The sequence below is a fragment of the Mugil cephalus genome, chromosome 10 (genome assembly GCF_022458985.1).
Source record: "Mugil cephalus isolate CIBA_MC_2020 chromosome 10, CIBA_Mcephalus_1.1, whole genome shotgun sequence".
In the NCBI taxonomy this organism is placed as follows: domain Eukaryota; kingdom Metazoa; phylum Chordata; class Actinopteri; order Mugiliformes; family Mugilidae; genus Mugil; species Mugil cephalus.
The window spans coordinates 16,131,526-16,157,667 of NC_061779.1; the positions used below are offsets into that span (position 1 = coordinate 16,131,526).

Below are 26,142 nucleotides of genomic sequence, written 5' to 3' on the forward strand. Positions count from 1 at the left end.
GGACAATTTAGAAAACCTTTATGTCTGGTATTACGGTAGCACGTAGCGTTACCATGGAATTTACGGAAATACATACGTTACCCGAAAAACATCAGGGGATGCTTAGAGTGGGTTGCTCTGGTTGCGGATAAAAATAGGGATATAAGCAATTTTGTTGTTTTTCAAGGGTCGGAGCGACTGTTTTTGTTCCGCACACGCGTCTCTGGTAAGTATGTGTTGATTAAATTGTATTTGTGAACCGCGCTTGTATAACAGGGAGCAGAGTTAAACAATGTCGCCGTGGTTAACGTGGCGACCGAGTTTGGAGGGAAGTTAAAGCCCGGACTGTGCGAGTGCCGGCCGTGTGATTTGTTGTGGGTATAAGACAGCTTATTATCCGTCTCCAAGATTATCTGCAGCCGGGACTAAATATTGATAGGCCACCGTCATAGGCAGATTAGATGGGTGAAAAGAAAGAAAGGGGGTGCTCCACGAGAGCAACAACAAAACAAGAGGTGGTGGTGTAAGCGTAAATCAACTTAGGTCACATCTATAATCCCTGCCGTGACGTTTCCATGTCTGCCTGTGTAACATAGGTTTAACTTACATGCGTAGGTTTGCCGCTAGTTTAGAAGACATGTTATATCAAACGCTCACTGGAGATGGCTGCGGGGCGAAGGTACGAGTTGGTGCTGTGGATACTCTTTTACAGGTAAACATTTCGTAATGCTTATAACCAGCCTTGTTATTTCACTGCTTCTGTTCATGCTCTCCACAGAGGATACAGGAAATGAGAAGATTTCCCGAACCAAAGATGTCAAGATGCAGCCTTTAACAGACATCAGATACCTTGGGCGGACTGCAGTCATCATGGAGATTTCTTTTCTCATCTAGGACATCATGTGGCTTGTCAGAGGAGCAAACCGGAGGGAATATATAAAGATAAACAACATTCCCCATTTCTGACGACGTGGATGAACTCATGTGACCCATCAATGTCTGCTTCTTGATCTCCGCACTGTTTTTGTACTGAAGCATGTAGGGGAGGAACATTGACAAAGTGTCACCGACAAGTACCTGGACCTGTAAACCGTATCGACCAGAAGAAAGTTGGAGAATAGATTGTGAAGCTTTATGGTTTGCAGCATCAGCCACTGAACATGCTCCAGACTGGCAACTTCTCACTGGTGCTGCTGATCCAGCTGACACTGTTAGCCTACGACCTCTTCGTCAACTCCTTCAGTGAACTTCTGAGGGGAGCACCCGTCATCCAGCTTGTGCTTTTCATGTGAGTCACTGAATGTTAAAATGATATGGAGCTATGGTGTTCATTTCCACTCAGTCTGAATGGTTAATTTAATCAAATGTAGTTATTTGAATGTGCAGACATGCACTTTTTTGTAATTCATGTACAGTACATTTGCTATTATTAGGGTTGGCCTTGACACAAAGAGATCAGCCTTAGTTACACGCACTGACATAGTTTCCTGGTAAAATTTGGGACCTTTAAGATATAATTGTTGGCTGAACTATTTATAAGTCTTGACGTGATGTCCTTTAATTTGTTGTAACATCTACTTTCTTTACATTTTGCTGTTGCACAGACTAGTATTTTAAGGCACACTTCTTACCCCCTCAACACGTGAAACAAAACCTTTTTTGTGATCATAATGTTTGATGTATTACAAATATGTGTATGTGTTTGCAGCATCCAGGACATTGCCATCTTATTCAACTTGATCATCATCCTCCTGATGATGTTCAACACCTACGTGTTCCAGGTCGGCCTGGTGTCTCTGCTGCTGGAGAGATTCAGGGCCCTGCTGATATTCTCTGCTCTCTACCTGACCCTCAGCATCTGTTTCCACTGCTGGGTGTTGGTACGCTCTAATCACACCTTCACAGGCAACTGTGCACCAATTAAAATTAATACTTGACTATGTATCCGAGTGGAATCTGGATGTGACCCATCACCTGATTTTCCTTTTCCTCTAGAACCTCAGATGGCTCCAGTCAAACCGTTTTGTTTGGACAGATGGTCTTGAAGCTCTTTTTGTTTTCCAGAGAACAGGTAATCGATGGATTTAATCAGAGATGCCTTCTCCATTACATTATTACATTTACCACCACAGATGTCATCTTGTAACTGTACTTGTTTGTGTTCACAGCGGCTGTGTTGTATTACTACTTATACAAACGCACAGCAGAGTTCATGGGAGACCCGCGGCTGTATGAGGACTCCATGTGGCTGCGTGATGCCTTTGCCCGAGCTCGTCAGTGAAGAAGGGACAATTTTGAGAGACTTTAAGGAATGTACACCGCATTAGCAGCAGCTACTTTGACTTATTTTATAATCACTTTGCACTACGTATACAACACAACTACAAGCTAATGACGAACACTGCAGAACTCACTAACAAAGAGGATGAGGCAAAGTCTCATCAGAGTGTGCACTGGCTCTTTATACCAAGCGTACAGCTGGTTAAATGGTTTACAATGGCAGGTTAGCCAAGGATGGCATGTGTAGTATTGTATTAATCAGGATTCAGTCTGCTAATCTATGTGGCCTTGTAAATCAATTTGGGTTGCAGACAAAATACAACACATTGAAAAAAATGGTAGAAGCTGAGAAAAGAAGTATTGTTTTTATATGTTTTTTTTAGAGGCAAGTTCTGTGTTGTTTGGTGAAAAGTTCTGTTGTTCCCCCTACAAGCAAGAGACAAGTTGGTTTATTTTGCCTTATGTGAGGTTAGAACGTGCTGTTTACATGGTGGATGGCCAATTTTCATGTGTACCCAGTTGTCTTTGAGTGGGAATCTTTGAATCGTGTTCCCGCTGTTTTTATTAAATAATCCTTCTCTAATTCCAGTGTAATCCTTCATCAGTAGGGTAGTCGGTATTATCCCAGAGACAAGGTGAAACAGACTGCTCTATTTTTAACACAAAGATTAATCAGGGATTGAGGTTTTAAGCACCGCTAGTGAAATGCACTACAAATAGCCGCCGTCAGTGTCTCAGAATAAGCTTCTATTCTCAAGCAACCAAGGAGTTACGTTGCCCTGCACTGGAGGTCTGGAGTCTCAAAGACTGTTGATCAACATTTAACATAACTATTAATCAACATCATGAAATCTGTGAATTACTGCAAACATTGCAGCTATGAAGGTAAACAAAGAAAGACAACAAGACTTGTACAAATCCCCTTTACTTGTGAAATGAAATCCGGTGTCCATATGTTCCCAAAATATTATCAGTGCACTCCAATTAAGTTCAAAATCCAGTTTGTGTTGTGAGTGATGTCCTTTGTTTTGCTGGAATGTGTCATGATCTTTAAAGTCCGTCACCTGAAACAGCAGGAAAAAAAATATAAGAAGAAGATACACATTTATTCAATAAGAAACTATTTAAATAACTGAACATACAAACTATTAGACTTTAAAAGGACGAGATTTTCAATGTACCTTCATACGTAAATGCCAACCCAGAGTAGTAGGAACAGTACTCCGAACCCCATGAAAAGTGAAGCCACGAGGGAGATCAGCAGCTCTTTGTAGACGTCTCTTGTGTACTTTGTTGATGTCACTTCATAACTGATGAAAAGTTGAGGTAAACTCAGACAAAGGCACAACAAACCAAAAAGACTTTATCTATCCTTTAAGAATGCAGTGCAGTTATTTAAGTATCCATAGCTTATTTTATTTACTGTACTTTACTGAAAGGTGGTAATTCAACTTTAGGTTCATTTTATACACAGGGTTAGCAGTTCGATCCCCAGAATGAACCAAATGCCTAAGTGTCCTTGAGCAACATACTTGCAACCCCCAGTTGCTCCCAGTGCGTGACACTAGTGAATGTGTGTGCTTGTGTGAGCAAATGGGTAGATGCGTGACATGAGGCTGTAAAAGTACTGAGTATCAATAGATAGAAGAGCGCTATATAAAAGCAAGACCATTTACAACGCAATTAAATCGACAGCTCTTCCAGCTATTTTAAACAAAAGAATACACTAGATACCCAAACCTTTATGAAGACTTAGCCCTCACTTTTATAATGAAGACTTAGTTCAGGATTGTTATAAGAGAATGCAGCATAGTGGACTGTATTCGTTTTCACCATTGTACCCTAATAAACTGGCCTACTTGCAATAAATTGGCAACAACATGCAACACAATCCTTAATCTTGCACCGTTTAACTGCAGGTTGCTATTCTGCAACAGACCCACTGATCTCTGCATTGACGGCTCTATTTCCTGTTAGCCACAGACACGACGTTATAAAGTAACAGCAGTGAAAGGATACACGAAGAACCAGGCGGTGAAGAACATGCCGATGGCCAGGAGGACCACTGTGAGGTGGGGGAACACAGCCGGGTTCACCGGGCTGGTGTATCTCGTCATGGCCTCGAGTTCCTGCAAGCGACAATAAAGACAAAGCGCAGGCACAGACAAGTAAGAAACCATCTATTTTAACCTCATGTAATGATAAACAGCATTAGCCTTTGACCAGTGCTGTAAATGAACAAATATCGTCCCCCCCATTCAGTTACTACTGCGGCTAATATAAATCAGTACATTAGACGTGAGAAGCTAGCGTTACGCTATCCTACTACCACAGGCTAGTTTTGCTTCACCGGAGAAATTGCGAGTAGCGTGCACGGATGAAAGAAAAATAACGTGCCATTGTATATTAGAGCTGAACTTAGATAAACAAGGAAAATGTCAGGAACTGTACCATTTTTGTAATGAAGTGTGGCTCTTGCTGCTGCCGTCCCTGATGATAAGGCCACGTACTGTTTAGCACTTCCTGGATTCTTCCTGACGCACAGTTGACGTTGTGACGTATTCTAACGGGTATTTTCTATCCTCAGTTTAGCCTCCTAGGATTGTCTTCCTTAGAAAATTAATAAAAGAAACAACTTTTGATAACGGCTTCGATATAACGATTTTCTAGCTGACATGCTCTAATATATATTAATTAACATTTCCACTGCTTTTTCAAAATATTTCGCTCAGTACAGCATGTTGGTGGCAGACAGCGGCGACCAAAAGCCTAAACTCAGGGCATATTTCTACCCCTGCTTAAAGGTAGTTTATAAATACTCTACCGCCATCTAATGGACTGAATGAACAGCTGGTCTCCAGTTCACAGAGTAGAAAGGCAAGCGAACTCAATAAATTCAATCCCAAATTTATTTACTGCATGCATTCATAGTATTACAGCATTTTTTTATTTTATTTTTTTACAAAAAAAAGCATCGAAATTGTTATGATGTAATGGGCTATAAAGTAGCGATATTAATGAATAGTCAATTTGTTTTAGTCTTATGACATTTTTCCTTTACAACTAGTGCGACAATGACAAATGTGTGTGTGTGTGATGAGCGCTGTCATGCTTATCAATCATTTCTGTTCTCCAATAGCTAAAAGTTTCTGATAAACAAATATAAAAAAAGGAAAAATGATAACACACACCCCATAGTAGTAACAAAATGAAGCTATACAGTTACATGTAGAGCAGTTCTATCTGTATCTGACACCAGTCGTGTGCACTGGATACAGCAAAAGCAGTTCATATATATATACAGTGCAAAAAGTGCCACAGTGGTTTCATTTTGCTGGCTGGTGCATTATAAATAAGCTAAAATCGTACACTCTACCCACTGAAGTAGTAATAATTATAGCAAAAGCATTGTACAGAGTCTTCATATTATTATTATAAATTCCATAAACTTTGTCTGATGGCTGTTCTTCCTATTTAATATTGATATTTCATTTGTGTCTTGCTGTGGTTTTTCTTTCTGAGTACAGACACATTCGGAATATGGATTTAATGGCTAACTTCAACATAAGCAACAAAAGCAAAACTAAGCTGAGAATTTCTCAGAAACAAGAAAATGTAATACAAAAGGAAAATATTACACAATTCAGTTACATTAAAAGTATTATCACTGCATATCCTTAGTTGTATAGTCACAAGTAATATATTTAAGACATCAAGAGACATAAAGGAGTCCAGTGTATAACATCATATTTCATATCCACACTGTGTTTAATTAAACTCCTTCTCAGCTTCATGATCAAGACATTAAAATAGAACTTCCGAGCTGAAGCAGCATCTGAGTTGCCTCCGAGTTGCTTCTGAGCTGCAATGTATTATTTTAGAGAAATGATTGGGCATGCACCTGAAATGGTATCGTATGCCATTTATTGCCTTCCCAGCATTGTCCAGTTAGCAAAATACAGTGTAAGCTATTCCAGTGTTCCTTGAAATATTGTCAGTGTTGGACAATCAGCTACTATGTGTATGTCAGTGTATCTACATGTTAATTTCCAGTGATTTGTTGAATTATCCAGTCTCAACGTATAAGCCATCCAGTGAATCTGCTAGAAGGGGCATGACACTTCGGACGTGTTCACTTGAGGAACGATTTCCGTGTAGTCATGCGTAAATATTTTATGTACCGACTTGATGTTTCATTCAGTGTCACGACTGAGACAGAAATACTACAATGTATTCCCCTCTCTGTGCAGTGTTTATTCGGATGCAGTATAATATGGTCGACTGCAACAGCCTCAATACAAGGCTCCACTGTAGAGACCCAGGATTTGCCAGTGTGCACTACTGAGGTATATTTTCAATGCAAGCTGCAACCACTTACTGAGCCAAGATCTTCTCTCCAGTGTATAAAACTATTAAAAAGTATTTTTGTTTTGGGGTGACACTGGTTTCAGTGTGCATACAGACTCCTAGTGTGACTAAACAAAAATGTGTGCAGTGTCATCTACAAAGTCTTAGCGTGGACTTGCTGCTAAAAAGTAATTATTACAAATGGAAGACATAGTGATCAGTAATAAAGTGAGTTATAAAACATATGGATGTTAACAGTGACACAACACAGTTGTCAATGGCAGTCATCTAAAACATTTTCAGTGGCAGAAATAAAAATAAAAATAAAAACAAACTTTAAAAACAGTGTTTTAAACTCCAGTGATCACAGCACGAAGAGATGTCTTAATGCATGTACATGTACAAATGGGGGAGATTACAGTGTGGACAGTGGTACGGTATATAGTTTGCTTTGTATCTTTATAATAATATACAATAATGAAACAAAGCCCTATCCCATCAAAACAGCATACAAATGGAACGGCAGTGGAATAATAGAGGGTACTGTAAAGGCACTGGGACAAGTCGTCTTCCTCCTCACATGCAGCTGCTTTGGAAGATAAAATGGTAGTCAGAGTATGATGAGGATTTTCCTTCAGTGGCACAAGTTACTTCACTCTGTCAGAGCAAAACACGTGGAGATACAAGAAAATCATTAATCATGCACCCTGTGATTTTACCCAAACTAAGAATTACAATCAGTGGATCAAAGGCTGCAGAGGCCACTATGTGTGAAGGGCCTTCATATTCTGGAAGCTAGACTCACAGAAAGGGAGACGCGGAAGTGATGGGTGATGTCCTGGAAAGACAGCAGAGGCAGTGACCACAGGTGATGAGTCCCCTTAAGAAAAGGCACAATGGAAAAAAGAATGTCAAGGTAAAAAAATAAATAATTGAAAGACATTTTGATGAATAAAAATCAAGGATTCAAGGTTTTTTATTTGTCATTCACAACCATGCAGAAGCATGAGACGGAACAAAATGATGCACTCCACGTAACAAAATAAAGGAAAACTGATCAAGTGTTTAGGCAGGTAAGAAATTCTAATTTTGCCATTGTGTACCTTTGTTGATGTACTCTGTCCATCATAGAGCTCGGTTTCTGTGTGGTTGGGGCATAAACGTCCTTTGGTGGCTTCACATTGTCGTACCCACACGTTGTTTGTGGACCTGCAATTGAGTGATAATGCCAGATTTTATCGCGGTCCTAACAGGTTCCTGATGATTTCTGTGACATTAAACACGTTTAGCAGCTCTTATTAGATGTCTTATTACTTGATTGTGAACAGCCATGCTGATCTGCTCCATCTAAACCTATTGTGCACTGACTACAAAACCCTGGTGCTACATTAGTTAGCATTTTGTCTGTTTCCCATGTAGTTAGTGACAAATGCCATGTTCATTTTCCCAGAAAAATGTCACCAACGCATCTGTGAGGTCATGTAGATAGCGTCTGTGTACTCACATTATATGCAAAGTGATTTGTGAGATGGAGGAATTTCTCTTTCCGTGGAGTGATACTGTGTAGCTATGGTCAACACAGAGAGACATGGGATCAACATAAAATGCATGTTAACTGTGCAAAATGTATGCACAACATTCAGCAAAGATAAGTCAAAATCTTTAATACTTCAAAAATGAGATGAGAAACATAATAAATTCAGTACACGATACACAATGCACATAAGAGACTTCTGACACCAATCTCCAGCATCCAGCTTCACCTGTACAAAATCAAAACAAAATTCAAGTAAAATACATACCTGCAGCTTTCCGCTGTTGCGCAACTTTGTGTTGCGATTACTTGGTTTGTCTCCACAATATATACACTACTGAGAGAGGGGCCTGACCTTCCTCCTGAAAACAGGAAAAAAAACGCTGCATCATGAACACCAAACCAATGACATTCCTTTGTACAGTATGTAGACGAGCTTTGTTTGCTGCCGTCAAACAAACGGCTTTACTGTGTTTGCATACTTCATATTAAGTGTCTGAAGAAAGTGCCACGGCTGGGCTGTGTTTGTGGATTTACCCTTTGCGTGCAGTTGTCTGCGTTGTCTGCGTGGCACTGGCTGCTGCCCCCCTGGTAGACGGTTGGTGGTTCCTACCCCCTCCATGTCTGTAGACACAGGCCTCTTGGACTTAGAAAAGTACATGGGGGCCGAGGTGTGAGTCACACGGTTTCTGTGGCCATCCTTATCCATTGGTCTGGACTTGGCCTTCTTATTTATAGTGCTCGGTGTGGGAAACAGGCCGCCTAAACCTAGTGAAGGAGGATAATTAATCTACACAGAAGACACACGGAAAACGCAGCAAGACATCTTGCACTTGCAGTTTTTTTTTTACCTGGTGTGGATTGGTTGTTACTCAGTGTCAAAACGGTAGCTGATTGGTTGTTCACGGCTGTGGTAGAACAGCAAGCTGCAGGAGTTTAAAAGCAAAGACAGCACAAAATCAGACTGAGTTTACATTCTTTATGTCCTGACTGGGCTGGTCAACAGTTTGATCCTACAGGGTCACTACATAAGGGCCTCCGCTCACCTGGTGCTGGGGTGGTGGACAGTGGAGTATTTGGACTTTTGCGTGACGACCCAAGCGCAGCTCTTGACCTGAACCGATCAGACGATATGTTACAGGAGGTCGAGAGGTTCACTTACACTTCGAATCTAACGAATCCTAAGGTACTTAAATATATGACTCATGGTCCCGTTTCAGACATGACAAGAAACACCCAACTAAGCAATCAAAGATAAGAATAAAAGAGTAGATCAGAAAATCAAATAAGATGCAAGAAAGATGGCTGATAGTGTACCATGGGCAGACAGGTGGACAGACAGTTACAGTGGCAGTGAAGATGGGCATCCAAGAGATGTAGAGAACACAGGTAGGAACATAGCTACAGAAAGCAGGGACAGATTATATAGAAAGACATTAATGGAGAAGTGGAAATTGATTTGTTTCACTATAAAGCTTAAAATGTCCATGACTTGAAAGCACATACCCATCTTTATCTGTCACGTCTCCTCTGTGGTGAAGAGTGAGCACGTAAAGGACGGACATTGAAATGACACTGTGGACAAATGAAGATCAGATATGTCACCATCATGACGTTGTTGTACACAGAAGTTGGTGCAGGGTTCCCATTGTACTCTCCTAACCTGAAGGCCATGACGATGACCAGTGCCAGGATCGTCCCCTGCATGAACCTCTGACTGATGCAGCCCGGATCTGGAGACGAGTTCTGCAATAATCATATTACATTCAGTACCATCTATAAATCCTACTGCTCACCAGTGCATTACAAATTTAAAACGCTAGCATCACTACAGACCTTGCTGCCAGGTCTGACTGTCTTCTTCTTGAGAGGGCCGCTCCCTGTCCTGCTAAAATAACTTCCCGACTGGCTGCATAGACAAGAAAACCAGAAGAAGTTTAGGTCACTCTTGTAAAAGGTGCTTTCAGTGAACGGGTAACCTCCTGATTTCTACTTGTCACTCTCACCTGACTGTGCCTCCACTCACTGTGCTCTTCATGCTGTCAAGCCGACGCAGCTTGGCCAGCTTGCGGCTCCAGCGCTCCAGTTCGTCTATACGGGTCTCCAGGTTATCTGTCAGCTTACACAGCTCCTTCACTGCTCCAACGTTCTCCATAAAGATACGTTCCTGTGAAATTGGAGAAAACACTCAGATGTGATGGCGTGTAACATGAAATCTGTGAGAATCATACCGTACGTGTGAGTTCGTTACCTTGTTGACAACCAACAGGTTGGGAATAGTTTCCCCATTGGCGCACACCACATCGCCCCCCTCCTTCACTGCTTCAGGCAAGATTTGTTGAACCTCCTGGGCGATCACACCTGCAGGAGAATGAAGCATGAACATAAAGAAAAACCAAGAGCTTCAAAAACATGGGCTCAGCCACAGATACAATACATGCTTTCTTGAGTTTGCAGGTATGTAACAAATGACAGATCAAATTTGAAGACGATAAGATGATAACATGGCAAACAGTGTACAAAGAAATGAGATGCTGGAACTGAAGATCTGAATTTGCAGAGGTTTGCAGAGGTTTATTTCTGAGGTTGTTACCCGTCTCTGCGGTGGTCTCTATGCCCACGGTGGCCGCAAACTCAGGCTTGTACTGATAATGGACCAGCCTCATCTGAGAAATCCGTTTTAAATTGTCTGTGGTGTCGACCTACGCGCAGACAGAATGACAATGGCACATGTGAAGCTGACATGAGAACACACTGCACACGCTACAGATGAAATCTTTCATATCAAGTACAATGAAAAGACAGAACTGCACAGTCAGTGTGGTGAGACTAAGATGACATGTTTCATGACAACAGGCACAAACACATAACGGCGATGTCGACAGTTTGGAAACCCGCATGCACACACGCCAAGTGTCATCCTGACCTCCTGGACATTCTCTTTGGCCCTGATGTCGGACGGGTGAACCAGAGAGCCCATGACCTTCAGGTTGCCATGGACAACGAGGGCCTCGTCCGGTCGGTCGGTGTTGATACCAACTCTCCCGTGGTGGTAGACTGAGTCTGGCAGCTGGCCGCGCTGCCACAGCACCTCATTGTCACTTTCAAACTGGCCTGGGTTGGATGCCTGAAACAAAGGAGCAAAGAAGAAGGGACATAGAATGTGTGATTCAGATATTAAAAAGATGTTCTGCAAAATGCCACATTTCAGAAAAATTGTTTGCCATGTAGGAATAGTCACTTATTTGCTTTCTTGCCAAGTACCGATGAGAAGATTACGCAGACGACAGGAAGTCACTACTGCCATCCAAGTAAAAGTTTTACACCACTAAACATTCGCAACCACTTCTCGCTGTGTGGAGGTAAGAAAGGAACAAAGTTTTGTCTCCGTTTAAATTTATTGCACAGATATTTATGGTGATTTCCATTAAACACTGCGGATGTCTTCCTGGAAAACTATCTGAAAATATGCACCTCTATCTCCAGATTGAAATGTTATTACCTTTCCTTCCTCTTTATGAGAGTTTGCTTTTCAGCCCACTTTCACCAGAGCAGGTGTGCACGCTATAAACACGTTTAATTTCTAATGTGACTGAACAAACAATAAGTTTAACCACTTAGAGACTCAGACATTGGGACTGATCCATGCTAGATGTTCCCCATGGTTCATGCTAAGCTAACGTGTGTTACCCTACAATTAATCAATCTTCTCATGTAAGACCCCGCAGGAAAGCAAACAAGTTACAGCAGTGTTTAGTAAATTATGGTCTCCTGGAAGAATACTGGCTAAAACAAGTAAATGAATATGTGACAGTCAAACAGTTCTTCTAATACTTTTGCACTTAACTGCATGCTTACATATCTAGGGTGTAAGTGCAATATCCTCACCAGTTGGCAAAGAAAACACTATATCTCCAAATCTTGGGATTTCCACATTTCAGATAAAGAATTTACTATGACTTCCAAGCTAAATAAATATTTTTTAAAAACCTATTAAATTATCAGAAAAGCGTGTTGCTGCAGAGTTGAAAGCAAAACAGTTTTCCTTGGCTCGGGAAAGGTTGGACACTTTGGAGATATATGGTTTTCACAGAACAGCGAACGTATGCTTTCTTTCACAATCTGAACCGAAGTGCAATGAGGATCACATCCACTCATGTAAAGAGGAATGGAAAGAAAATACTGAGTGGGACGCAGCGTTTGTTTTTTTTTTTGTTTTTTTAAATCATTGCGTCGTAGAAAGCTGTTCACAGAAGACCAAGAGAAAGGTGTCACATTCACAAGGGATATGATTATTGTAGGAAGCAGACAGACATGGCCAGACGTTACCCTGACGATGATCCTCTCAGACACTTGAGCAGCCACAGTGTAGCTCTGACTGTGGGACTGTGCATGCAGAGCCACCACCAGCATGAAATACCTGCAGAGACAAAATAATCAGTAGTAGAGGTGAAGACCCAGAGCATTAGGTGGGACCAAACTATGTTCCATTTACATGCAGTGTCTTTCACCTCTGGTCAGGATTTGGTTTGCCCTTCTTCCTCATGTTATTTGCTGTGGTCTCGCTGAAGTGGAGGCGTCCCACTGTGACCTTTGTGACCTGCTCTGGCGGCAAAGTGACGCTGGGAGAGACGAAAATCACAGTGACTCAATGCAAAGCCATCGTTCTGCCACAGCTTTCTACTCTTTCTACTTGAGTTACAGAGCTCAGACTTACAGCACTGGTTTGAAGGGTCTCTTGCTGCGGTCCGACTGCGACTGCTCCACACTGATGGACTGATTCATGGCTTCCACCTGCCAGTGAAGACGGGGACATACGCTTAATATCACCAACAATCTGATGATCACCGCAGCCAGTTCACCCCGTTGCTCTTACCTTCACTCCGTTCAGTTTGAGATAGAAGCAATCAATGGGCTGCAGTCCATCGCTCGTCTTGATGTACTTGGGATCTCCGAGCATGCCGATGTATACTGTGACCTGGAAATGGTTCTTCTTCTGGCAAACAAAAGCGTCATCAGCCAAGGAGAAGTTGAAGCCTTTGTCGGCATCAACACGGTAGGTCGGCATCGGACTAAAGACAGGGAAAGGGACAGAGTGTGAAAAGTGCGAAAAGATACCCCAAGTATATTGTGGCCATTTGTGTCCAATAAAGACTCTTATCTAAAGGGGCTTCCATGTTTATGGTCCATCATGAAATATGCATGTGGATTTAGCTCTCGTCAAATAAACTGTACCCCTGAGGGTCCCCGGGATTCAGTTTTACTGCCACTGCTTTACAACTTTGAGAACTAGGATCTTCTGAAAAACCTTAAAACAAACTCCTCATACGTAGGTGTAGTGTGCTAAAAGTTGTGATGGTCAAACAGGTGGTTTTGATAAGATATCTGAAAGGTCCTGTGAGTTCATTTTAACCTTCCTCCCTATCTATACTTCTTTTTATTTTGGCACTGCAAAAGCACGGGTAGGTGCACACATTTTTTTTTCTCCCTTTACCCCCTCCTCAGTTTGTCTTTCTAAACCGAAACCCTGCGCTTGTTAACTCCCCCGCACGGCTCACCACTGAGGAATTTGCAGACCTCCAAATCCTGATATTCCCACTCCTGCCGTTGAACTATCAATTTAACCAATTAAAAGTCCTTTAATGTTTCGCTCCCCGTGAAGTTCTTTTTGTTCCTAAACATGTGCAGATATGAGAAAATGAAGTCCACCCACAGCTCTTTGCAGTTAGCATCATACAGTGGTGTCCACTTGTTTTGCTGGTGAGGCTGCCACTTAATACACTGGTAGTTTGGGTCCAGGTAGCTGTTGTCTGCATCCTGCATTAAACCTGTGACAAACAGTTTGAAATACCAGCTATTAAAGTGTGGCCAACGGCAGTTAAGATTGTGTGAGCAGCTATTCTGTAAAAGTCTTTATCTGTGTTAGAGTTTAACGGAAGGTAAGAGCAGGTGAGGTAGAGGAGCTGAGGAAGAGAGGAAAGATGCCTGCCTACCTGGTTCTTGTTTGATGATACCTGTGAGGATTTGGGAATTCAGGGTGCTGTTGGGAGAGTCTGAGTGCTTCCTCTTCTTAGCCTGATGAACAGGGATGCCGCTGTGAGAGGAAATGGAAACACATTCAAAAGCTGTAGATATCCCTACTGCTTCCCATCATTCCTTCTGTTACAATAAAAACTAAACAACACAACCGTCCCTCCCTCTTTCCCTCCCTCCTGTATATCATCATGACTCACTCTTGCCCCTGAGGATGCTGCAGTAGCTGGTGGAGCATCTGCGTCTGCTGCATGTCTCCACTTCCGCTCGTGGCCGGTCCAATAGGATACTGCGATATCATGGGCTCGGGCTTCAGGTACATGTCCCGATGCATGCTGGGATAGTGCCCGTGTGGCGGGAGTGGCGGCGTCGGAGTCATGTGACACATGTTTTCTGGTGTCATGGTCCTGATCATGTGGGGATCTAAAAGAAAACCACGGAGATGGAGCACAAAGTTCACTTGATGACGTTATTTGACACTTTTGACACGACTTGGACTGTTTTACGTTTCTCACTGCAGTTTATTCTACGTTCCTCCAACCTTGACTAAAGGCATTTTCCATTGTGTCAAACTGGAAGTTTTCCCATCAGATAACACCATTCCACACCTCTTTACTAATGGGCAAGACCAACACAGGTGTGTGAGCGGCAAGAAGTACATGACTTTACTGTTGAGTACGGTTCTTCTGCAACTTGTATGTTGGAAAGAAAAAAGCAACTATGCACTTAATGTGTTGCAAAAGGAAATTTAAGATCGATGATGAAATATATATTCTAGAGCATTTATGCAAACTGTAGATTAATAATTGACAGACACCAGCTGCCTTCAGTTCCTTCATGTATTGATTTCTTCCTGAAAATGAACTTCTTCTCTTCATGTTCTGTTCAAACGTGTAGAAGTGATGATTAACAGGTATTGACCTAAGTTGCTGTGACCTACATACACCCTGGCTTCCACTGATTCCACGTCTGAGTGCCCTCTTCAGATGAAGGCGCTGGTTTGTTTGTCACTTTCTCCAAAACGGAGATTTTACTTTGTTGGGAGACAAAGAAAACATGTCACTCACCATTCACCTGCTGGGGAGAGTACGGCTCTGAGCTGGAGTCTGGGGGGGACTCTGGTAGAGTCCTAAAAGAGGATTAAAAAAAACAGAAGACAGTTTACACTCACAAATACAATGATATCAAGCTTTTAAAACTACTTTTTTCTTTTACTTTACTTTTTTTTTATTACTTCTTCTTATTTCCTAAACTGCCATCATAATTAAAGGAGAAACTTTCCTTTGGGATCACGCTACGTTCCTTCCACAAGATTGTGTGCGTCAGAATTTTTTTTCAGGATGTAATTCGACTCTCTCTCTCTCTGTCTGTTATCAGTCTCCCTCCCCCTCTTGACCAGCTAATGCTTTATTTGTACAAATGATCAAGTATTGATTGCATAATAGACCTGTTGTTGGGTGTGCGTGTCTGCTTTTGGTTGCATGTTGCAAAAACGTTAGTGCGTCCTCTGCAGCAACTGATTTCACGTGTGAGATGTGAGGATCTTGAATGTGACTTGCAGTATCAACTCTTGCTGTATTTTCTGTATGTTGCTCTGTCTGTCTCACCCTGGAGCGTAATGGCCTCTGTGCTCAGGCTTGATGTGACCCTGCTGCTGCTGCTGCTGCTGCTGCTGCTGGCCCAGGCAGGGGTAGTTGTGTCGGAGGCCCAGGGATGGACCTGGAGGGTAGGCGTTCTGACAGCTAGAGGGCCCAGGTGGTGGGGCTCCTTGGCGTAGTGGAATAGGGGGGCTCACACCACACACCAACCCTCCAGAGGAGGACACTCCTGCCTGGGGAGATGAGTAATTTGGTCCTGGGGTGCTGTGGACCTCTGAGAAACAGCTGGGAGAAAAAAAAAAGAAGAAGAAGAAGAAGCAGAAGGGGGAAAAAAAAAGATTAGCCTTATCAGGAAAAACAAATTCCTTTGTAACGACATGATCTGATTTGGTTGGCGCATGTTGTTTTGACGTTGCTGGCTTGGTTCAGAGTCCCTACTGACATGTCAGTGCTATCGTCCTCCTTGCTGATGTACTCTTCCAGGATACTGGTGTCGATGTTGGTTGGCTCCAGAGAACTGGTAATATCATGACCTGTGGTGAAGGGAGGGTTGGGAACACGGAGAGGAGATGGAGAGCATCTGGGGGTTAGCAACAGGAATATTTCAGCAACTCCACGCAGTGCCACAGCTGCTCTACTTTACAAGCTGGTGTCGTAACAATTCCCTGTAAGTCTTTTCTAATACTGTGAAATATTAACTCACTTTTACATTGTGGCACTGCATCTATATCATTACCTCTTGCTAGACGTTAATGAAGCTCGCGTAAAAAGAAGAGCTCTGATTGGCTTACCAAGAATTCAGAGGTTCACACGTCACGAATGACCAACAGTCTAAGGGTGGTAGCACTCAACATTACATACTGATGATTCAGTGCCTCTAACTGGTTACACACATAGACTGGAATCACTCTAGTTCATTGTCACTGTTTTGTGCCTCAGCTGTACTTTATCCATGTAGAAAAAAGAAAAAAGAAAAAAAAACACAATCCCTAGGTCTTAATAATGGAGTCGCCATTCTTCTTCTTTTTTTGCTACCGTTTGAATCATTGCTTTATCTCATAATGTTTGGGAAGATTTAAATACACACACTGATTGGCACATCTACATATATAATAAGTAATTTAATAATTTCCAAATCCTCGCCTTACTTCACCCCTGAGCCACTTTCAGCCTTTGATAGGCAAATCCTCAGAAATCCCAAACACATGACCCCACCTAATCTTTAAAACAAATGTAGAATAGGCCCTTGCGTATGCATATATTTAGAAAACAGTAAATCCCTTTATATAAGCCCTTCCTATGGCACACAGAACATTTTACTAAAATATATTAGATAAGAGCAAAATCTTCTTTATTGCCAATTGTCCCAAACTGCAGATTTGTTGGAAGCAGAGTGACCATGGGAGGAGAGGAGGGGGGGAGACAGACGGAGTGGGTGAAACTAAGGGTAAGGTTTGGTATATAGTGGGTGGGCAGGCATCCCCAGTCTTCATTCTCCTTACACACACTCACACACACTCACACACACGCACACACTCTTCGTTGGATAGATTAAGCAGCTACTCAGTTGGGAATGCAAGGAATTTTGGTGTTAGCATTGAGGGAAAAAATCCTTTTCCATTCTTTATCTTCTACTAACACAATTCTCTCAATCAGAAACCCAACAAAAATGTCACTTACTGGGGAAAAGTGACAGTATCCACCCACCCTTTATTGTGTTTTGAATAACGTGTGTCACATCTAAGCACACAACTTGTCAAAAACTAAATCAAATTCAACTGTTGGACGTTGTTCTTAATCCAAGCGTTATCGTATTCACGAAGAGAAGTGACTGTCTTTCTTCACTCGATAGAAACAGATGGTTAATGTCCGTTAATACATGCCAGTGGAAGGGGAGAAAAGCAGGATGGTTCCCCTTAAATAAGATCCAGATGTGCACCCCACCCAAAGAGGCAGTAAATTTAAGCTGGCAGGCCTGATAACAAAAAATAGGGAGATAGAAAGAGGGAGGGGAGGCTAGATAGAGAGGGAGGGGGGCTGAGGAGAGCTGGGGTAAGAAAGGTAAAATGCGAGTTAGATGTCCAAGGATGGAAAGATGAGGAATACTGGGGAGAAAATATGAAACAGAGCTGAACTCAAGACCAAATTTGTGTCAAAGGGAAGTCTGAGAGCCAGTACCGCTCAGTACCGAGTTCAAGTAACACATGTTCAAGACCAAGATGCCTAAAAATCAAGATCTTCCTGATAAGACCCAGTTGTATTTTTTTTTTAGTTTTAAATGAGATACTGCCACTGGGGTAAATATGTGGAAGCTCGAAGCATAATCAAACCCATTGTAGCTATTCTAGTAATCACCTTCAAACAGAGATGTCCCTCCTATCAGTCCTTCCATATGTTGACTTGAGTCTACAAGAAGGAATACCAGACATTCACAACATCAATTTCACTTACTTAAACTCACAAAAAATAAAATAAATAAATAAAAAAATTAAAGTTTCATGGCCATTCGGGGCAACGGAGATACGTAAAGAAGAAAATAGTGACAAGTCATACATACGTTTGAAGTTGTTTCTGCCCACCTGGAAAACGGAAAACCAGTTTCCACCCTGTTTTAGCTTGGTTTTGCTTTCTACCAGACCCAATTTTGCACAAGATTTTTGTGTCAGTCAAATTGTTAAGTTGAATTTGGCGCCAAAAAACAGACTCCAATTGGTTGTAGGACCATCAAATTGCGTTCAGAGCTATTTTTTTCTCTGTATCGGTTGATTATACAGAAAAAAAAAATGCTTGAATTTGTTGCATTGAATATTTTAAAGACGGGAACATGAGGGGATTGATCTGAGTGCACACAGTTACACACATTAATAGTAATCTTGTTTGTCCAGTCCACTCATCAGTTATATGTGAAGTTCTGTGATTACAATTGCTAATTTCTCCATTTGTGACACAGGAGGTTACTTTGATTGCTGAAGGCAACACTGAAAGACTCTCACAGGGAGACAATGAAAAACTATTTAGAGTGAATAAACTCACTGTCACCATTTACAAGAGGCCTCACCCCGACCTGGGCTGAGCTTCTACATGACAACAAAGCAGTAAAGTAAACTCACCAAACTGTTATAGTAAAAGTGACTCAAGACTTGAGACTCAAATAACACAGCACTGGTAAAAAAAATAAAATAAATAAAAATGATGAGCTAAAGCAAGAGTACAGTACAGTCCATCCCTGCTTATCTGGTATGTCATCATCTAATGAAGATAAGCACTGAGAACAGATCGACTATATCTGTTTCCATTTTTCAGGTCCTTGGAGACATTTTACATCATGACTTCAACATTTCTAATAATAAAACCTCGGCTGCAGTTCGGTCTTCCCCTTGAAAGTTATTTATGCGCGGGCAGAGAAGAGCAGGAACATAAATTAAGCAACTGTAACCTTCGAATCACTGAATCGGTTCAGCTTAACTTGCTGCGAACTGGATGTGTAAATTTCCCTGTGCTCTATGTTTTTCTCTGTCCAGCTGTGTCCAGCGAGGAACACTGAAATGATTGTCAGTCCAACTTCGATACAGACTCGCCTTTTCAGAGATTAGGGCCCGAGAAGGGAGTGTGTGTGTGTGTGTGTGTGTGTGTGAGCGAACGCGTGCACGCGTCGTTTGTTTGTGTGCGTGTTACGGCACCATTTCAATGCCTCGGTTGTGTCACAGAGGTCTGAGTGTGTGAGTGGCCATTAAACATGATTTGACTAATATTATTCATTTAAATGCACAGCTTCACCTTGTTTGAACAATTGTATGTAAGGTTGCCTTTCTTCTTTTGTGTGGAAGCCACATGGCTCACGTCCTATGTGTTTTTTGAGGCAGGGTCGTAGTTTTAGTACAGAATCATCATCCTGATCGCTCACACAACATCTACTACATGTCTGTAAGACGAGTCCTTCCTCTTTTCTTTTCATACTCAAACTGAAGGTTATAGGATGTGACACACTGCACAGATTGAGGCAAATATGTAATTTTGGTTTACGCAAAGCTGACTAAACGACCTTCTTTCAAAGATTATAAACTACTATTAACAAATGCTACAACAATGATTGAATTTGAGCAACATTTGACAGATTCTTGCATCCAGGTGAGAAGTGTATGCGCCTACCTGTGCGTGTTAATAATTAATCAGATCACAGTAACTTCGAGGGAACAAAGTCCATCTCATTATCAAACTGTTAGGCTACAATGAACATGGCGGCACATACATGCTGTACATAGACAGTGGATACACAGTCTGAAAAAAAAAAAAAACAGTCAAACATCTACAAGCACTTAACCAATCATTTTAATTTCAGTGAGATTCTCTACTTCTGCATTTGGCTGTTGTGAAAAACGCAACTGGAAACATGGAGATTGTACATACAGCTTGACACACACACACACACACAGTTACAAATGAAAGAAAATCATCACTGGAAAGTGTTGAAAGTGATGAAGCCTGGGAGTTAGCAGAGCTCCTCCGGGTTGTTTACAAGATAGAGTTACGGGGAAAAAGGATGAAGAACATCGCCATGACGCCGATGTGAATAAAAACAGAAAGCCGCTCATGAGGTAGAGACTAATAAATCACATCTAGACGGGAGCAGAGCGGACAGAGCGGCACAGAGTACCTGCACGAAGCCAAAGCATGTTGAAGTCCTTGAGATGAAAGCACCTGAAACAGAAGATGAGAAGAACAATTCCTGTCTATTTTTCACATGTTTCCCCACTCGGGCTGAAAGGCTTTCTTCTGCAGACCCGAGGGTTGCAGATCAGGGTAACAAAAGGTGTGCGCGTAAGTGTGTGTCTGTGCGTGCATGCCCATGTGCAGAAGCATGTTGTGTGTGTGTGTGTGTGTTTGTGGGAAAGGATCGGAGAGTGTTATAATGAGGATTATTCCTCAGTCATGAGAAAGGGCTGTACCAGGCTACCACACACAGTCCTTGTCGCACACAAGCACTGGTCACACCGTCGGACCTGGCTCAGGAGATTACAGGAGTAAAACGAGGCTGGGACTGGGACCCAGAGAGCAGAGAGAGAGAGAGGGAGGCTGGAAAAAAACGAAACTCTGCAAATGTGAGGTCGACTGCGAGGGCCGGCGTCAGAGCAAGAAGAGGAAAATGTTGAGAAAGAAAGAAAAAAACATTGAGGAAGAAAAGGAAGATGTCGAGCAACATGTAGGAGATGATGAGGAAAACGTTTTTTTCTCACTCCTACACGCCTCAGACTTAACACTTTGAGTTTAAATTGTAGAAAAACAACACCTGCTGTCAGTAATTACAAGTGAAACATACAATGACCCCATCGTGCATGATCCTAAACAGATTCTTCAAGTCTCCGAGCTTGTTTTCTTAAAAGATTCTTAATCAGACTTCAAATTATTACACATGAACGTTAACACTCGATCCCACCGAGTCAAGTTCAGCCATAAACAACATTTGCTAGTTGAGGATTACTCAGCCGGCGATCTGCACTAATGGGAGAGAGGTACAACGATGAAAAATAAAACCTACTTGTAAGCGCTGTAAGCCTGGCTGCTCAGAAACAATACATTCCTCTGACAGCCATTCTCTGCTGTCCCATAAATTAGAGGGAACATCTAAACCTTGTCTATCCGCACAGGTTTTCCAAGATTGACGACTCCTCCGTTACTCACAACTGCCGTGGGAGTACAGTGGGGCTTCATAGGAATTTTTATATAGTAACTCAGCTGATGAGTTGTTCATTTTTGGACCGAGAACGTGATTAATCCACGGTGAGAGTAAGATGGTGAGGGAGCCTGATAGTTTATTTTCGGAGGGTAGAAGAACAACAACATCAGTTTTTAGCCACGTTTAGTGGCACTACTCTATGGATGGAAATACCACTTGTTTAACTGGGTCAGCACAGGGACTGGGTCATGGTGTCCAGAGGATGAACTGTGATGGTCTTGCTCAATCTTTCATGATAAATTGACAGAACTTTAGTGATTCACTTGCATCTAGTTCCACCATCTGAGAAATATTTTTCCCGATACCTAGGTTTATGACTAACTGCCAGCTAAACAAGTAGCATCCCTTTTGCAATATTGATATGGATTAGAATTAGCTAAAAAACAAAGTTGTGTGTGTCTTTTCTGTCTCTGAACAGCTATTATTTTGTTCTTATGTGACTGTAGAAGAGATATTTTGGATGAAATTGTAATGCATCTGTGACATTTATAGACCTTACAATGAATCACTGATGACGAAATGTCACCGGTGTCCAAAGCTCTTCTAATAAGAACATAAAGGCATGGCAGCACATTAACTTTTGTATTCAGGTGGTGTAATCCTGGAGCCGCGCTTATTTCAGCTCTAAAAACATCGATGCATTTATTTATTTCTAGTTCATTTGGCTTAGTCTCTTTAGGTTGGGAAAAAAAAAAAAAAAAACGGTCGACATCGAACGCAGCATTAGTGCTACCCAGCACAACAAATGTTATGATCCTTTGTGCACACAATGCTCATGTGAGTGAGTGGGTGAGTGGCTGTTTGTTGTCTAAGTGAGTCAGAGAGGAGAAGGTCAAGTTTTGGGGGGGTTGGTGGTTTAAGCTGGGTCTCTCTCAACGGGCCGGTCTCTCTCCACCCTGAGTCTGCACTATCTCACCTCCTCAGCCCGTCTGCTCACTGTCACTCTAATGGAGTCGGAGAGAGCGAGAGGCCAAATACCCCAAGAGAAACACCAGTCTCACCTCATTGTGTTTTAACAGCCACCAGGGCTATGCCAGGAATGTACATTAATGGGAATGTATACATATTTCGCTAATCCTATTAAAACACAGTTTGCCAGGGTTAAAATCCATTATGGTGCCATGTGTGCTTCTCTGTGTGTGTGTGTGTGTGTGTGTGTGTGTTTGTGTGTGTGTGTCAAGTTTTAGGCAAAGGACAAGATGAACAGACACTTATTATCTAATATATAAACTCTTTGTCAGCGAGTTAAACTCAAGGCTGATTCATTTAAATCTTTAAGTCTCGATCAAATGTGTTCATCATCAGTGGTGGCCGGCTGAGACAGGTTAAAAAGAGAAACAAGCATTTAGCACCTCCTGTGTACGCCTGGTGGACAAGTTGACATTTTAGTGCAAGCAAGAGTGGCTGAAATAAATCCAAAGAAAGAACATCCCTCTCACTCCCAAACTAAGAATGTAAACACACTAAATTCTTGTCAGAATGGCGAGGAACCTCTGACAGTCATGGATGGCTGTGTATATTTAAGTCGGCACTCTGTGTATACTATAAAAAAGTGCTAAGTCTCTCCACAGATAATTCATTATGCGTGTTTTTATGTGCACCTGACTGCTCCTGGAACGCCTGTTTGTTAAACATGAAAACTAAAATGTGACCCGTGATTTTAATCTCAGAGAAAGTGTAGAAAAACTCTTGGAATGCGATTATCTTGTCTCAACTGTACGAACTTTACTTCAGGAATAGGACAGAATAAGTTCATAAAGTCAAGATTTAAACTGGAAATGTGCTCCGACTTCAGTCAAGACCTTCCAGCTAAACAACCCAGACTTGGTGAAAACATAACTCAGGGAGTAACTGGCTCACAGTTTTTGTATATTGGAAAAAAAAAAATCTGTTTGAAAACTAAAATCTCAAGTGAAAAAGTCGTGAACTGCCACAGTGCACTTGCAAAACACACCATTTATCTTGACTTGAATTCCTACACCCTTTCAACCCTCAACCCCACCCTCCTCCATCTCTCTTTTTTTCTTAGGATTCCCAGTTTAACTTGATCTGTTACCCATCACCAGCACTTTTCATCCCCACACGTTAACCCTGCTGAATTCTTGCAATGTTTTACATATATATATATATATATATTTTAAAGTGAACAGCAAAGAGGAAACTTTCTCCTATTCGTCACCACCACTTCTATGACATCACTTTAAACATCTCATACATCTGTATGTCTTATTGCGTTAACCCATGTCATGGAGAATGCAGATATCTTAAATAAATATTTCCGTCACTGAGGCTTGAACTCTCCATACAATACACCAGGTAAAACAGGAGCTGACATTTAACATTAGATCACGTTCCTTCATTAAAACGCATCGTTATCAAGATAGCTGTGAAAGTAAAAGAAAGTCACATTTGTCTTATCTTCTTAAAGTGCTTTTCACATTGACTTTCGCAGCCACGCACACGAATAATAATCAGAAATATTTACCTTCAAAAAATCTCTGTAACGCTTCTGTTTCATCTACCACGTCCATCCTAGCGGGTCCCACATAAAAAATCCATTAAAGTCTCCCCTTGTCCGAACGAAATCAATTCGGATGGGGGAAACTTTCACATAAACATCACGGAATCCAGATTATAACCGTGGCGGGTTTTTTCGTTTTACTCTTTATATAAATCCACCGCTTGCGCAGAACTTCTGTCTCCCGTTCGCCAACTTGGCACTGGATTGAAGTCCCCTATGGCCAAACGCCTCCGCTGACGCTATGGCACGAGCTTAACGTGTAACTTAAGTCCCAGTGGTTGTCTTAATTAACGTGCCAACAAAAAAAAAAATGAACAGGAGCGTTCAAAAATGCCCCTCCAGGCGCAACTTGACCTCGAATCCTACAAGCTTCATAATAAACTTTAGTTTACTTTGGCAAATAAAGAAAATAAGAAGAAAGCCTCTGAAGAAAAAGGCAAAGTCGACGATAAGTTAAAAAAACAAAAAACAAAAGTGTGCGTAAAAGTTGTTTTAAAGTCTGAGTCCCTCACGTTGGTTCTCTTCCTCCTTTGCCTCTCCCTCTCAGGATGTGTGCAGCAGAGAGTCGGAGGAGAGGAGCTGAGGCAGGTGAGGGATGTGCGCTAGGCTGCTGCAAATATCTCCGGAGAAAAAAAAATGTTTCTGAAAAGACGCCCGAGGAGCGCTCTGGAGTGCGTTATTCAGGACGACTATGAACATAAAGTTTTCTTTACAATATTTACATGATAAAAATAGATTAACCGATTTAAACGAATTAAACTCACTTAATTTATTTATTATTTAATATGTAATTTCTATAATTTCTCAAGCAAAGTTTCCCTTTTCCCTAGTGCAGAATTTGTTATAATTTTTGTAATTATTACTCCGTTTGGACTGTCAAACCGCGCTTTATTTTATTTTATTTTAGTTTAGTTTAGTTTAGTTTAGTTTAGTTTACATTTTCTATAGCCTCAAAACGATCAATAATTAAAATAACTGTTGGCTTCATCAGTGTTTCAGTATTGTTTCAGATCCAAAATGAACATAACCAGGAACTTTTGATGGGAAGAAATATATATATGATATATGAAAATCGGCTTATTGAAAAATTGGGTTTGATAGTTTGTAGGTACAAACTTTAAATAAAGGCTTTACCTACTGAATTTTTAATATTTTTTTATTATTGTTCTGTCCTGTATGAAGGATTTCTCCTGTATTAGTCAGCCTGAAGTTTTCCTTATGGTAATTGAGATAATCTTACTGACATCATAATATCTTCAGAGAACGATTTGTAATATCTATGTGTAATATAAATAAAACTGTCCTGACTCAAAACATTTTTCCAGAATTTAAAAAACACGCTGCCTACAGGGAAATGATTTCTTCCACTCTAGCGGCACAGTTTCCAAGTTTAGTTTTATGAATAGTTGATGCATGATCTAATAAAAACATTCATGAAGCTTTGATCTACACAAGGTTTTACTGGTTTAAAAGACGTCTTTTCTAATTCCTCCATCTTACACGGACACAGCAATAGGAGTGTTTTGTGTCAAGCCTTCCCAAAGGGGAGGATTTGAGGGAATGATCCATTTCTCTCAACCTTATCAGCTGCATCCCACCCCCCCTTATAACAATGCCACTGTGTGCAGCCCCCGCAGCCTTGACGCCCACCTCCCCCCTCGCCCACATGTGAGATGCTGTTGTGTTGTCTTGTTCCCCCACAGCTGGAGCATCTCCCTCTCCACCCCTCCACCCCTCTGCTTTTCCTCCATTCAACCCAAACAACGCCACCGTTCTTCCAGCCACACTATGCAGATTGTTTCAGAGGACAAGCAAGAAAGAGAAACAGATAGAGGCTGCGGGGGACAATGAAACATCTGGCTATGTTAAAGCAGTTCATTTTGGTATTCTGGATTTCTTATCTCATATCTCTGTAACTGTATGTGTGTGTGGAAGTGCGTGTTGCGTGCTAGTCTTACATGCTGCGTAGATATAGACCCTGCAAACAAAGTCACATATGGAGACTCTCCTCCTGTAAACAGATCACAAGGTTAAATAAACATGTAAGGGAATAAATGGAAGCTATGTCTGATTAACAAGATTAATATGTGCTGAAGTCACCACCTGAAACACTTGG

At 41.6% G+C, this 26,142-nt stretch overlaps 2 protein-coding genes across 10 annotated transcripts; one reads left to right on the plus strand and one right to left on the minus strand.

Annotated features, from left to right (window-relative positions):
- Positions 1-68: 68 nt before the first annotated feature.
- On the plus strand, positions 69-2,842 carry tmem138 (transmembrane protein 138). 2 transcript variants are annotated; one of them, XM_047595820.1, is made up of 5 exons: positions 69-205; positions 758-1,267; positions 1,688-1,859; positions 1,975-2,050; positions 2,148-2,842. In XM_047595820.1, the coding sequence occupies exons 2-5, from the start codon at positions 1,140-1,142 to the stop codon at positions 2,258-2,260; spliced, it is 489 nt and encodes a 162-aa protein (XP_047451776.1). In that variant the 5' UTR covers positions 69-205; positions 758-1,139; the 3' UTR covers positions 2,261-2,842. The 2 variants fall into 2 exon arrangements, with proteins under 2 accessions (XP_047451776.1, XP_047451777.1); XM_047595821.1 differs by lacking the exon at positions 69-205 and adding an exon at positions 250-658.
- A 2,304-nt stretch (positions 2,843-5,146) lies between these two features.
- On the minus strand, positions 5,147-24,632 carry myrf (myelin regulatory factor). 8 transcript variants are annotated; one of them, XM_047595802.1, is made up of 29 exons: positions 23,991-24,632; positions 20,426-20,469; positions 18,127-18,177; positions 16,214-16,304; positions 15,781-16,056; positions 15,241-15,302; positions 14,374-14,596; positions 14,134-14,234; positions 13,854-13,968; positions 13,017-13,212; positions 12,858-12,934; positions 12,652-12,762; positions 12,455-12,560; positions 11,067-11,267; positions 10,734-10,842; positions 10,392-10,501; positions 10,147-10,307; positions 9,977-10,049; positions 9,804-9,886; positions 9,647-9,715; positions 9,458-9,541; positions 9,187-9,254; positions 8,992-9,066; positions 8,678-8,908; positions 8,409-8,502; positions 8,111-8,173; positions 7,710-7,815; positions 7,412-7,486; positions 5,147-7,263 (listed from the first exon to the last, which is right to left on the minus strand). In XM_047595802.1, the coding sequence occupies exons 2-29, from the start codon at positions 20,442-20,444 to the stop codon at positions 7,183-7,185; spliced, it is 3,111 nt and encodes a 1,036-aa protein (XP_047451758.1). In that variant the 5' UTR covers positions 20,445-20,469; positions 23,991-24,632; the 3' UTR covers positions 5,147-7,182. The 8 variants fall into 8 exon arrangements, with proteins under 8 accessions (XP_047451758.1, XP_047451757.1, XP_047451756.1 ...); XM_047595801.1 differs by lacking the exon at positions 20,426-20,469 and having other exon boundaries at positions 14,155-14,234; XM_047595800.1 differs by lacking the exon at positions 20,426-20,469 and having other exon boundaries at positions 12,470-12,560; positions 23,991-24,631.
- Between the last annotated feature and the right edge of the window lie 1,510 nt (positions 24,633-26,142).

Excerpts from the sequence above, each read along its gene's own strand:
- tmem138 (XM_047595820.1), top strand. The coding sequence starts at position 1,140 with ATGCTCCAGACTGGCAACTTCTCACTGGTGCTGCTGATCCAGCTGACA. Across the intron at positions 1,860-1,974 it reads GTTTCCACTGCTGGGTGTTG|AACCTCAGATGGCTCCAGTC; the intron begins GTACGCTCTAAT and ends CTTTTCCTCTAG. Across the intron at positions 2,051-2,147 it reads TTTTGTTTTCCAGAGAACAG|CGGCTGTGTTGTATTACTAC; the intron begins GTAATCGATGGA and ends TTGTGTTCACAG.
- myrf (XM_047595799.1), bottom strand. The coding sequence starts at position 24,036 with ATGGACGTGGTAGATGAAACAGAAGCGTTACAGAGATTTTTTGAAG. Across the intron at positions 13,969-14,133 it reads TATCATCAAACAAGAACCAG|GTTTAATGCAGGATGCAGAC; the intron begins GTAGGCAGGCAT and ends TGTTTGTCACAG. Across the intron at positions 13,213-13,853 it reads GATGCTAACTGCAAAGAGCT|TCCGATGCCGACCTACCGTG; the intron begins GTGGGTGGACTT and ends CCCTGTCTTTAG.